This window comes from Solea solea, chromosome 17 (genome assembly GCF_958295425.1).
Source record: "Solea solea chromosome 17, fSolSol10.1, whole genome shotgun sequence".
Classification (NCBI taxonomy): Eukaryota; Metazoa; Chordata; class Actinopteri; order Pleuronectiformes; family Soleidae; genus Solea; species Solea solea.
In genome coordinates this window covers 23,273,661-23,285,381 of record NC_081150.1, presented here as the reverse complement: position 1 = coordinate 23,285,381, position 11,721 = coordinate 23,273,661, and the positions used below count along the sequence as shown (strand labels likewise).

General features: G+C 44.6%; 1 protein-coding gene across 1 annotated transcript; it reads right to left on the bottom strand.

The window, feature by feature from the left end:
* Positions 1–242: 242 nt before the first annotated feature.
* On the bottom strand, positions 243–7,920 carry LOC131443316 (NACHT, LRR and PYD domains-containing protein 12-like). The gene is made up of 12 exons (XM_058612838.1): positions 7,844–7,920; positions 7,634–7,762; positions 7,138–7,216; positions 5,459–5,648; positions 3,583–5,374; positions 3,314–3,487; positions 3,043–3,216; positions 2,771–2,944; positions 2,495–2,672; positions 2,218–2,387; positions 1,099–1,145; positions 243–1,018 (listed from the first exon to the last, which is right to left on the bottom strand). The coding sequence occupies exons 1-12, from the start codon at positions 7,918–7,920 to the stop codon at positions 492–494; spliced, it is 3,711 nt and encodes a 1,236-aa protein (XP_058468821.1). The 3' UTR covers positions 243–491.
* Between the last annotated feature and the right edge of the window lie 3,801 nt (positions 7,921–11,721).

Sequence of the window (11,721 nt, the reverse complement as noted above, 5' to 3'; positions counted from 1 at the left end):
AGCATCGGTCGGCAGTGGTCAAACGATGAGATCCTGAGATCCGACGAAGTTGGAATCCCAAGGCACCGTAATTAAAACAAATGATTTAAAAAAAAAAACATTTTTGTTTAAACAATTTGGAGAGGCGGTTTGGAGAAGCGGCCAACAGACAAACGCCAGCTTCCTCTCCTGTCTTCAGAAGGACAGAGAAGCGTCTCTCTCTGGACCGTGGAAGAGGAGGTTCACCTGAAGTTCTAAAGCTCTTCTGTTCTGCTCAGACGCAGCAGGGGGCGCTGTTGTCAGGCAGCATGAAGAGGAGGAGGAGGAGAAGCAATGCATGCTGGGACAGAAAGGCTCGTCAGTGAGAAGATGATGTTCTTCAGACAAAGAGTCAAACTCTTAATGACAGACATGTTGATTTTTTAAGTCTTTATTTATTGATGGTTTCAACAAAGAATGACTGAGACGAGCTTTGACCTCGTCCACCGCTGAAGCTGCTGTCTCTTCATGTCCTACAGAGGACACAGAGACACTGAGGAACCAGGCCAGACCAGGAACCCAGGATAAACCGGTTCAGTGAATGTGGTCCTGAAGGTGTGGAGGTGGATCAGTGAGTCAGAGGAGACGCTGAAGAAGGACAGAGTCCCAGCAGGACAGTCCACATACACTGATACTCTGTGAGAGACAGAGGACATGATGGGTGTTTGTGTCCCACAGTGAAAGACAGAGTAACCATGAACATCAGAGCAGATCAGACTCCAGGACTGATCATTATATCCAAACCAACAGTCAGAACTATTGCCTTTCCTCTTGATTCCTCTGTAACTCAGTGATATATAAACTCTTCCTCTCCACTCGACCTCCCAGTAACAGCGACCAGTCAGACCAGGTCTACACAGCAGCTGAGGACAGAACTTAAATCTGTCTGGATGATCAGGATACGACTGATCTTCTGTCACACCGGTCACTTTCCTGTTGTCGTCAGACAGTTTGAGTTTTCTGTGCATTGTGTTTGTGTCCAGTTTCAGTTCACATGAATCTGATGAAGACAACGAGACACAGCTGCAGTTTATTGATGATCAGCTGATATGTTGTTATTTCCTGTAAATCCATACTTACACTTCCTGACACCAGGTTTTAACCACTGCTCTCCAGCATGGTCCATCCTGGAGGAAGAAACAGTCTGAATGAGTTTCTGTCCAACATGAGTCCAAACTTTTGACTAAATGACGCACTCTGGTCGACACAATTATGAACTACAAGGACAGGTGTGTTTCAAAGAGAAGACGGTGTCTGCAAAACTAGAGACCACAGTTTCAGGAGGCTACGCATTTACTCAACAGCGCCACCATGTGGACAACACAGAAGACAACTTCTGTTTATACATTTGAAACCCACCACGAGTAAACCAGCAACAAGTTGGCCCAGCACAAACCAAGTAAACAAAGAAAATAGATAAAAATGAGGGATTTCATTTGTATTTTTTACAGTGTTTCAAATCGCAGTATTGTGGGTCTAAAAACCATAAACTTTGTATTTGAATTACGGTTGTTTGATCGCTTGCTTGAATCGATACCTAGTTTCCAGTGCTTTTGTGGTTTTTTCAGCTGCGCATCACAGAGGAAACACATGGCTACTTATGCAGCTGCTGCTGCGGAGGCTCGTCGCTGTTACTGCTGCTTCCAAAACTTGTGTGTTTTCAATGTTGAATGAAGAATGAAGAACAACTTGATTGTAGCTGTTAGATGACGAACATCTCATACACAACTCACTACACACACCACAGAATAAAGACATCTTTACTTTAGTTTGACCTTAGACTGCTTGAAGTGGACCAGGACTGTTCTGTACCCAGTACCAGGACTTCTCACATGATGCTGCTACTCTGTGCAGATGATCTGTCCAGTTCATGGTTCTGGTCATTTCTCAGGCTGAACTACGTGACATTCACTCATTCTCACCAGAGTCTAGTGTTTGTTTCTAGTTTTCTAGTTTATTGTCAAACAAGAACAATATCTATCAGGCAGATGATCTGCTGTGGCGCCCCCTAAAGGGAGGAGCCAGAAGAAGGAGAAGAACAACAGGTGTTTAAAAAGTGTCACTAATGTTTGGTTATACTCACTGACGGAGGAAAACATAATAACAGGACATCTTCAACCTGAACCTGCTGACAAGTTTTAATACTGCTGCTGAACTAGAAGAGGAAGAGGAAGAGGAGGAGAAGGAAGAGGAGAATACCTGAGAGTGTCCAGTCTCCAGTGAGGACTCTTCAGTCCAGCAGACAGCAGCTTCTCTCCTGAGTCTCCTGGATGATTGTAGCTCAGGTCCAGTTCTCTCAGATGGGAGGGGTTGGAGTTCAGAGCTGAGGTCAGAGAAGAACATCCTTCCTCTGAGACCAGGCAACCTGACAGACTGGAGTTAAGAAGATATGATGAACTCAGTGATTCAGGAAAAACATCTTCATCAACAAGAACCTAAAGAAGCAAAATCAGGATTTAAAAGATCAACAGAGTTTTGACCTGAGAGTCTCCAGAGAACAGTGAGGACTCTTCAGTCCATCACACAGCAGCTTCACTCCTGGATCCTGCAGGTCATTGTTACTCAGGTCCAGTTCTCTCAGATGGGAGGGGTTTGAGTTAAGAGCTGAGGTCAGAGAAGAACATCCTTCCTTTGAGACCAGACAACCTGACAGACTGGAGTTAAGAAGACTTGATGAACTCAGTGATTCAGAAAAAAACATCTTCATCAACGAGAACCTAAAGAAGCAAAGAGTCTGAGTCAGAGTTCTGACCTGAGAGTCTCCAGAGAACAGTGAGGACTCTTCAGTCCATCACACAGCAGCTTCACTCCTGGATCCTGCAGGTCATTGTTACTCAGGTCCAGTTCTCTCAGATGGGAGGGGTTTGAGTTAAGAGCTGAGGTCAGAGAAGAACATCCTTCCTTTGAGACCAGACAACCTGACAGACTGGAGTTAAGAAGATATGATGAACTCAGTGATTCAGAAAAAAACATCTTCATCAACAAGAACCTAAAGAAGCAAAGAGTCTGAGTCAGAGTTCTGACCTGAGAGTCTCCAGAGAACAGTGAGGACTCTTCAGTCCATCACACAGCAGCTTCACTCCTGGATCCTGCAGGTCATTGTTACTCAGGTCCAGTTCTCTCAGATGGGAGGGGTTTGAGTTAAGAGCTGAGGTCAGAGAAGAACATCCTTCCATTGAGACCAGACAACCTGACAGACTGGAGGTAAGAAGATATGATGAACTCAGTGATTCAGAAAAAACATCTTCATCAACAAGAACCTAAAGAAGCAAAGAGTGTGAGTCAGAGTTCTGACCTGAGAGTCTCCAGAGAACAGTGAGGACTCTTCAGTCCATCACACAGCAGCTTCACTCCTGAATTCGGCAGGTTGTTGTTACTCAGGTCCACGTGTCTCAGACGAGAGGACACAGAGCTGAGGACTGAGGACAGAGCTTCACAGCTTCTCTCTGAGAGGTTACAGCCACTCAGTCTGTGATAGAAAACAGTGATGAACAAAAGGTTAAACATGTTTGTCTGTGCTCTTTAGAATATGTCTTATTAATATTTATATACTGATCCACGTACAGAGCTTTGTTGGAGGCTTTGACCACCGGCAGCAGCTTCAGAAGAGCCTCCTCTGAAGCAGAGTATTTCTTCAGGTCAAACTCTTCCAGATCTTTTCCTGATGACAGTAAGATGAAGACCAGAGCTGACCACTGAGCAGGAGACAGTGTCTCTGTGGACAGGTGTCCTGATGTGAGGGACTCTTGGATCTCCTCCACAAGAGAACGGTGGTTCAGTTCATTCAAACAGTGGAACAGGTTAATGCTTCTCTCTGTTGACAGATTCTCACTGATCTTCTTCTTGATGTACTCAACTGTTTTCTGATTGGTCTGTGAACCGCTTCCTGTTTGTGTCAATAGACCTCTTAAGAGCTTCTGATTGGTCTCCAGTGAAAGACCCAGGAGGAAGCGGAGGAACAAGTCCAGGTGTCCATTTGGACTCAGTAAGGCCTCGTCCACAGCAGTCTGGTGCAGATGATTAAGTTTAACTTTTTTTCTAAACGGTCTGGACCACTGGCTCATTGTTGGTTCTTCTGACAACAGATTTGTTCCAGAGGTGATGAAGGTCAGATGAACATGAAGAGCAGCTAGAAACTCCTGAACACTCAGATGGACAAAGCAGAAGACCTTGTCCTGGCACAGACCTCTCTCCTCTTTGAAGAGTAAAGAGTAAACTGAAGCTGCTGTGATATCGATGCCACACTCTGTCAGGTCTGATTCATAGAAGATCAGGTTTCCTTTCTGCAGCTGCTCAAAAGCCAGTTTCCCCAGAGACTCAATCATCTTCCTGTTCTCTGGACTCCAGTGTGGATCTGTCTCAGCTCCTCCATCATATTTGACCCTCTTCACTTTGGACTGAACCACCAGGAAGTGGATGTACATCTCAGTCAGGGTCTTGGGCAGTTCTCCTCCATCTCTGGTTTTCAACATGTTCTCCAGAACTGTTGCAGTGATCCAGCAGAAGACTGGGATGTGGCACATGATGTGGAGGCTTTGTGATGTCTGGATGTGGGAGATGATCCTCCTGGCCTGCTCCTCATGTCTGAACCTCTTCCTGAAGTAGTCCCCCTTCTGTGGGTCCGTGAACCCTCTGACCTCTGTCACCATGTCCACACAGTCAGGAGGGATCTGATTGGCTGCTGCAGGTCGTGTGGTTATCCAGAGGCGAGCAGAGGGAAGCAGTTTCCCCCTGATGAGGTTTGTCAGCAGCACGTCCACTGAGGTGGGCGCTGTGATGTCAGTCAGGATCTCAGTGTTGTGGAAGTCCAGAGGAAGTCGACACTCGTCCAGACCATCAAAGATGAAGACCACCTTAAAGTCTTCAAACCTGCAGATTCCTGCTTCTTTGGTTTCAGTGAAGAAGTGATGGATGAGTTCCACCAAACTGAACTTCTTCTCTTTCAGCACATTCAGCTCTCTGAAGGTGAAGGGAAACATGAGCTGTACGTCCTGGTTGCTTTTGTCGTCAGCCCAGTCCAGAGTGAACTTCTGTGTTAACACTGTTTTCCCAATGCCAGCCACGCCCTTTGTCATCACTCTTCTGATTGGTCCGTCTCTTCCAGCTGAGGCTTTAAAGATGTCTTCTTGTCTGATGGATGTTTCTGGTCTGTCTGGTTTCCAGGAAGCTCTTTCGATCTGTCTGACCTCATGTTCTTCATTGACCTCTCCAGTCCCTCCCTCTGTGATGTAGAGCTCTGTGAAGATCTCATTCAGAAGGGTGGGGTTTCCTGCTTTAGCCACGCCCTCAAACAAACACTGGAACTTCTTCTTCAGGTTTGATTTGAGTTCACGTCGACAAGCTGGAGCTCTGATTTCTGACAGAACACAAGAAAATAAATCAGTGAGTGGATCATTGAGAAAATAAGATGTTCTTCCTTTCACATTAAAAGTCCTCTTACTGTCAGCTAGCTTCTCCTGCTTCATCCTCCTTAAGAAGTCCCCTGTGATCTTCAGAAAGGCCTCTCTGCTGCTCCTCTGCTCCTCATCCTCCCTCTGACTCTCTGAGACTTCTGTGTGATCTGTATCCAGAACCTTGTGGATCTTCTTCAGCTCGTTCTTCACAAAGCAGATGACGTTCTCCTCCAGCAGCTGGAACAGAACATGTGAAGTTTAACCTCAGATGATCAGTGACAGAGTGAAGTCCTGCAGGTCCACAGAGCAGCATCCAGACTGTCAGGACCAGGAGCCTCATGTATAAAAGAGTGCGCAGCTTTCATACTAAAAGACGGCGTACGCACAAAATTTATAAAGTACGTACGCAAAGAAAATCTCAGCTTTATAAAACTGTGCGTACGCCAAGTCCAGCGCACCTTTTCTTTATACATCCAATCAAACGTGAAACTGAGCGGAGATGAATGAGGAACACACCACGCCCACCCACAAATGAATATACAAATGACCCTGAAACGCCTTCGTCCTGAAGAAAAAAGACAACTGAGGCAGCAAAGAAAGAGGGAAATAAAAGAAAAAGAAGGAAAGTGCACGATCAACTCGTCAATTTATGATGTATAAATCTGTAAAAATAGGATATTTTGGTCATTTTTTTGGAATTTGAACACAAAGGAACTAAATGTCAGGGTCACAGCGACTGCTCTCATATTAATATTGATGCTTAAAAAACTGGCTGTGCATTGATAGTTGATCCTGTGCATGTTTTTTTCTGGTGTAACATGTATGTTTAGACATGACTGATCCATGTGAGCTGAATTTACAGATTATTTCAACAATCTATAAGTGTCACACGTCATCATCTACACACATTACGCACAAAATAAGCAGACAGTTCACGGAGTTACTCCATGTAACCATTCATTACTGTCACTGATTGCGTTGTGGATGCTGCGCCTTTCTCTTCCGATGAAAGGCGCAGTGGTGGCGGAATAACTTTTTCGTAGTTATTTCGTTATCGTGTGGATTAAAATGGGATAAAGAAAATGTTCTACTCAACGTTCAAGTCCCATTTTCTTACAACAAATGAGTCTGTAACTTTATTTTGTGTTACATTATAGACTGACGTGTGTTCATGTGTTCATGTCAGCAGCTGCGTTTACATCACTGTGTTACATAAAGAAAATATTCATCTGTGGAAAATTAATTTCAGTAATTTGCTCAGAGTAAATCAGTGAGTCTCCCTCTCTCACACACACACACACACACATAGGTTTGTAGTGTGTGTGTTCGCTCACAGGATCAGTTTCGTCTTCAGTGTCCTCCCTGATGTTATCCACATATGTTCAAACGTACGTGGTGTATCAGTATTGTTTGTCACAGAAAATTCATGTTTGTCACTGTAGACACATTAATAATATTATTTTCAAACACTGTGATAAGTTTCAGAGCTTATTATTGCAGCGTCTCCACCTGACAAGAGTTTGCGGAGCTCTCGGCAAATTCTCACGGCAGCTCGAGAGTTTGCGCTGCGATCGCAAACTTCCACGCCAAGTACATTTTTATACATGCCGTCTGTGCGTGCAAGCAAGCGTACGTCGTCTTTTTGTGCGTACGCACGGTTTATACATGAGGCCCCAGGACTCTGCTTCAGTATTAACAGTAGTGTCATGTTTGTACATTTACACACCTTAAATATGGAGTCCAGGTCTGCTCCATGCTGCTGGACAGACTGACCACTGAGAACCTCTGTCCTCTGCTGATCAACTCTGAGGAGAAAAGATTCAGTGTCATTTACTAAACAATCATTTGTTTCTACCAGGTTTTCAATGTGCTGAACCTACGATTCTTCTTCAGCCAAGTTCACATGACATGAGTTTGACAGGTTGAAGACAAAAGTCCCTGAAGGACAGTCTCTAGTGTTTGTTATGTGTGAAGTCTCAAAGACACAATCAGAGAGCCTTGTCCATGAGTCCCTGACCAATCACGGACTCTGACTAGATTTACTGCTGGAAACGTTTTCAGAGACGAGGACAGGCTGAAGACGTTTACTGGAGACAGAAAAACAAGACTGGTCCACCAAAGAAAAGAAGAGTGTTTTTCTGGATTCAACATGTTTTGGACTAGACAGGCTCCCCCTGGTGGAGGATCATGTAAGTGTGTGTTACTATGTGTGAAATTCTTACATCAGTTCACCATGTTTTTGTCTATCCTTGAAGTTAATAAGATGATCTATAGACTGGTCACTCTTCATGGACACACAGCTGGGTCCAGGTCCAGGTCCAGCAGAGTCTGGTCTCTGTTGATGGATCCTCCTACAAACACATGATGTGTAAATAAAACGCTGAGCTGTGACATGGAGACGAGTCATATGATCCATGAGATCCTCATCTCACCTCTGACCCTCATGTTCCTCACACAGAGTGGTTTTAGAGGGCGGAGCTTCCTCTTCACTGTCCTTGATCTGATTCATAGCAGAGCGCCACCTGCTGGGAGAATAAAACTCGCTCATTCCAAGTTCTGCTAACATGGGTGAACCACATTGACCTAATGTGGGCCGGTCAGCAAGAAGACTTTTTTTAACTACAGAATTGGCCGACACGACCCTCATTGGCTGCACACTGCGGCACAGCCCATTGGTTTATGCTAATAATGGACTGTCAGTCACTCAGTTACTGGTTCATTTCAAAGAGCCGTTAAAAAGATTTGACTCGTTCGAGAACGTCACAGCTCGACTCACAACTTACTCAAGACGCTGTTTGCATCACACTTTACAGCCCTTCACTGCAGGTGAGTCCACTGGTTTAACAGAAGAGCCCGAGAAGAGATGTCGTTAATTGTGACGATTGAGAATAAACGTTTAATTTAACTTTAGTTTCTTAAATCTTATCAAAATATGACCTCGTCCTCTGGATCCTTTTTTTTCACCTACAATGGCTGTAATCTGTTTTCACCGGAAAAAATAAAATTATCAGTCACTATCTGATCTTCCAGTCCAGCAGAACTTCTATTTCACCAAAAGCACAAATGTCCTCTAAACCAGTGATTTCCAAACATTTTAGTCACTGAACAACAGAATCAGTGACGTGAGATTCATGAGCTTCACACTAAAAACATCACGTCCACTCAAAGTCACATGTGTGATGATATGAGTTTAGTTTTGTTACCTTGTGAAAGCAGGAAATGATCGTCATGAAGCTGCTGAACGTCTGTGAAGTGATTCTGCTGCTGAACAGCGAACAAAACACAGACCAAAGTTTTCTCAAGTGTTATCTGAAGGAAATGTGATGAATGTGATCAAATAACTGCTCTGATCTGAACTTTACACTCAACTCCATCAACTGCAGTCAAATATTAACAGAATCAGATCTTATCACTGAACAATGATCTCGCTCAGACACATAAACTTATACAGTTCTAACCTTAATCGACTCGACTCAGTTTAGTATCAGCCATGTTGTTTTCCATGACTTCATAGCGCCTCCCCAAAGTGGGCGGAGTCATCACAGCAAGACTGTGTGATACTATGGTGACGTGGTTTTCTATGGCAGACTAATAAAGGGTTGTCTCCTTAATGAACCTGTTTTGACAGTTTCCAGCAACATTTGTAGACCGTCAAGGGTGCACACTTGCTGCTGCTACATAATCATCCTGTTAACATTTCTCACTCGTTTCCATTACTCCCTTTAAATGAAATTCTTGATCTGTTCACTGTTCTGTATTTGATATAAATGCCACCCTCTACCCTCTCTATCCCACCTCTCTTGCCACATGTGGTTGTTTTCCCCCCAGATGACACTCTTAACCTCAGCCTTACTAACACTCACTTCCATTTCCACTCTTTCTTTCCTTAATGCCCTCTTTGCCAATTTATCTGCCCTCTCATTCCCCCTCACTCCTACATGCGCTGGTACCCACATAAATCCAACCTGACGTCCTCTGTTCATTACTCTAGTAACTGACTGCAATATTTCATACAACATGTCCTGTCGGTTATTAGAATGAAATTAATTCATGCTCCACAGAACTGACGAGAATTCTGAGCAAATCAGTAGCCTGTTGTGTCTGGCCTCTTCCACCCATCTTAGAGCTACCAACACTGCCAGCATCTCCACTGTGTAGACCCCCAACATATTCGATGTTCTCCTACTTAGCCCAATCCTCCTCTCTGGCACAGCCACCCCAAATCCTGTCACTCCTGTTTCACGTTCCCTAGCCCCATCTGTATATATCAGCACAAAGTCTCCATACTCTCCCATTATATGACGTTCAAACACACCTATCAAATCTATTTGACCCTTTCCTTTTCTTTTAATTTCTAACAGATGCCAGTCTATTTTAGGGCCCTCAAGCATCCATAATGGTGTTGCTGGACTACAGACTAATGTGGGGCTTATTCTCACCGCTAAGACTCCCAGTTCATTTGCCAATTCCTTTCCTACTCTCCCTATGACTTCCCATTCTCCCAGCACTCCTGCAGTACCACTTTCGTCGGGTGAGAATCATTGTGTCCCTTCAAATTCGCCCAGTAATTTCCCGTCAACTGCTTCCTTCTCAGCCCCAGAGGCACCTCTCCCATCTCTACCTCTAGGTACTGGCGTTGTCTTAACAGCCCCACTGCAGACTCTCAGCGCCTGTGCCTGAATCACATCCAGCTTCTTAAGCCTTGATCTAGCAGCTGACCCATAGGCAATGCTGCCATAATCAAACACTGATCGTATTAAAGCCACATACACTCTTTTCAGTGCAGAGCAACTCGCTCCCCAACTCCTACCTGTCAAACATCGCAACACATTGATCACTTTTTTGCATTTCTCTTCTATTCTACCAATATGCCCTGCCCATGTTAACTGTGAGTCAAACACTACACCCACAAATGTAAATGTTCCAACTCTTTGCAGCTCATTCCCATATATTTTCAGTTTCATTCCTTCCTCTCTTCGTTTTCTGCTAAAATACACTGTCTATGTTTTTTTCCACTGAGAACTGGCATCCCCAGTCATAGCCCCACTCCACCACCTCATCAATAGCCCCTTGTACTTTGCTCACAACATATGCCACATTCCTTCCTCTTTTCCACAAGGCCCCATCATCCGCAAAGAGTGACCTACCTATCTCCTCTGGTACTTTTGAGAACACGTCATTGATCCTTACTGTAAAGAGTAAAGGGCTAATCACACTCCCTTGAGGGGTCCCATTCTCTACTTAATCCAGTTGTACACCCTTCCTCTTATACCCATCTTGCACAGCTTTATTAATAATCCTTCCTTCCACATCATATCTTTCTCAATATCAAAAAACACTGCCACTACTGCTTCTTTATTTGCCTGTGCCTTTCTTATCTCTGTCTCTAGCCTTATCACTGCATCCGTTGTATTTCTTCCTTTTCTAGAACCACTTTGATAATTTGTCAGCATTTCCCGTTTTTCACGATCATATCTTAATCTTTCTGTTATCATCCTTTCCATTGTTTTGCACAGATTTGATGTTAAGGCTATTGGCCTGTAACTAGTGGGTTGTGGGGGCACTGTTGAGCAACCGATCAAGATGGCGGCTTAGAGTGAGTGCTCCCCGCAACTCTGCTAAAAGTTTACAAAGTCCTAGTCATTAACGCTTCTAATTAGTTCTAAAAGATGTCTAAACAGACGACACTTAAAGACTGTGAGAGCAGCACCAGATCCTGTGGTTCTCAGAGACCCAAAACTACAACTACTATGGTGGTTGATGACGCTAATGAGACGGGCGGCCCACGGGACAGCTGCGGTGCTAAATGACCTGTAGTCTCTTCGTAAGACTGTTATTGCGATTAGCACCAAAATAAGTACTCTCGATGACTTTGGGGAAAAACTTGACAATGTGGAGAGACGCATAGCAGAGATGAACGGCTCTGTCGATGCAGTGCAAAAGAGTTTTACGGATCTTCAACAAGATATCACCGCTAACGCTAAGCGGCTCACGGAGGCAGAAGGGCGCATAGGTGACGCCGAAGACGGCCTGCAGAGTGTGAATTCGAAGTTGACTGACGCTGCTAAACGCATCGCTTGTTTGGAGTCGAAGACGGAAGACCTGGAAAATCGTGCTCGGAGGAAGAACCTAAGACTGGTAGGTCTCCCCGAAAGCGCTGAAAAGACCCAGCCCATGACTGATTACATCCAGCGTATGCTGCCGGCCTGGCTGGGACTCGACGCCAACAATTCGTTCACATTGGAAAGAGCACATCGCACTCTGGCGAGACCAAGACCGGACCAAAGCAGAGCTGTAATCATTAGTTTCC

Bases quoted from the DNA above. Each gene is read 5' to 3' on its own strand.
- LOC131443316 (XM_058612838.1), bottom strand. From the start codon at position 7,920: ATGAATCAGATCAAGGACAGTGAAGAGGAAGCTCCGCCCTCTAAAACC. The intron at 5,375-5,458 runs GTAAGAGGACTT...GTGTTCTGTCAG, and splicing joins GCAGGAGAAGCTAGCTGACA to AAATCAGAGCTCCAGCTTGT. The intron at 2,388-2,494 runs AAACTCTGTTGA...AACTCCAGTCTG, and splicing joins CTCTGGAGACTCTCAGGTCA to TCAGGTTGCCTGGTCTCAGA.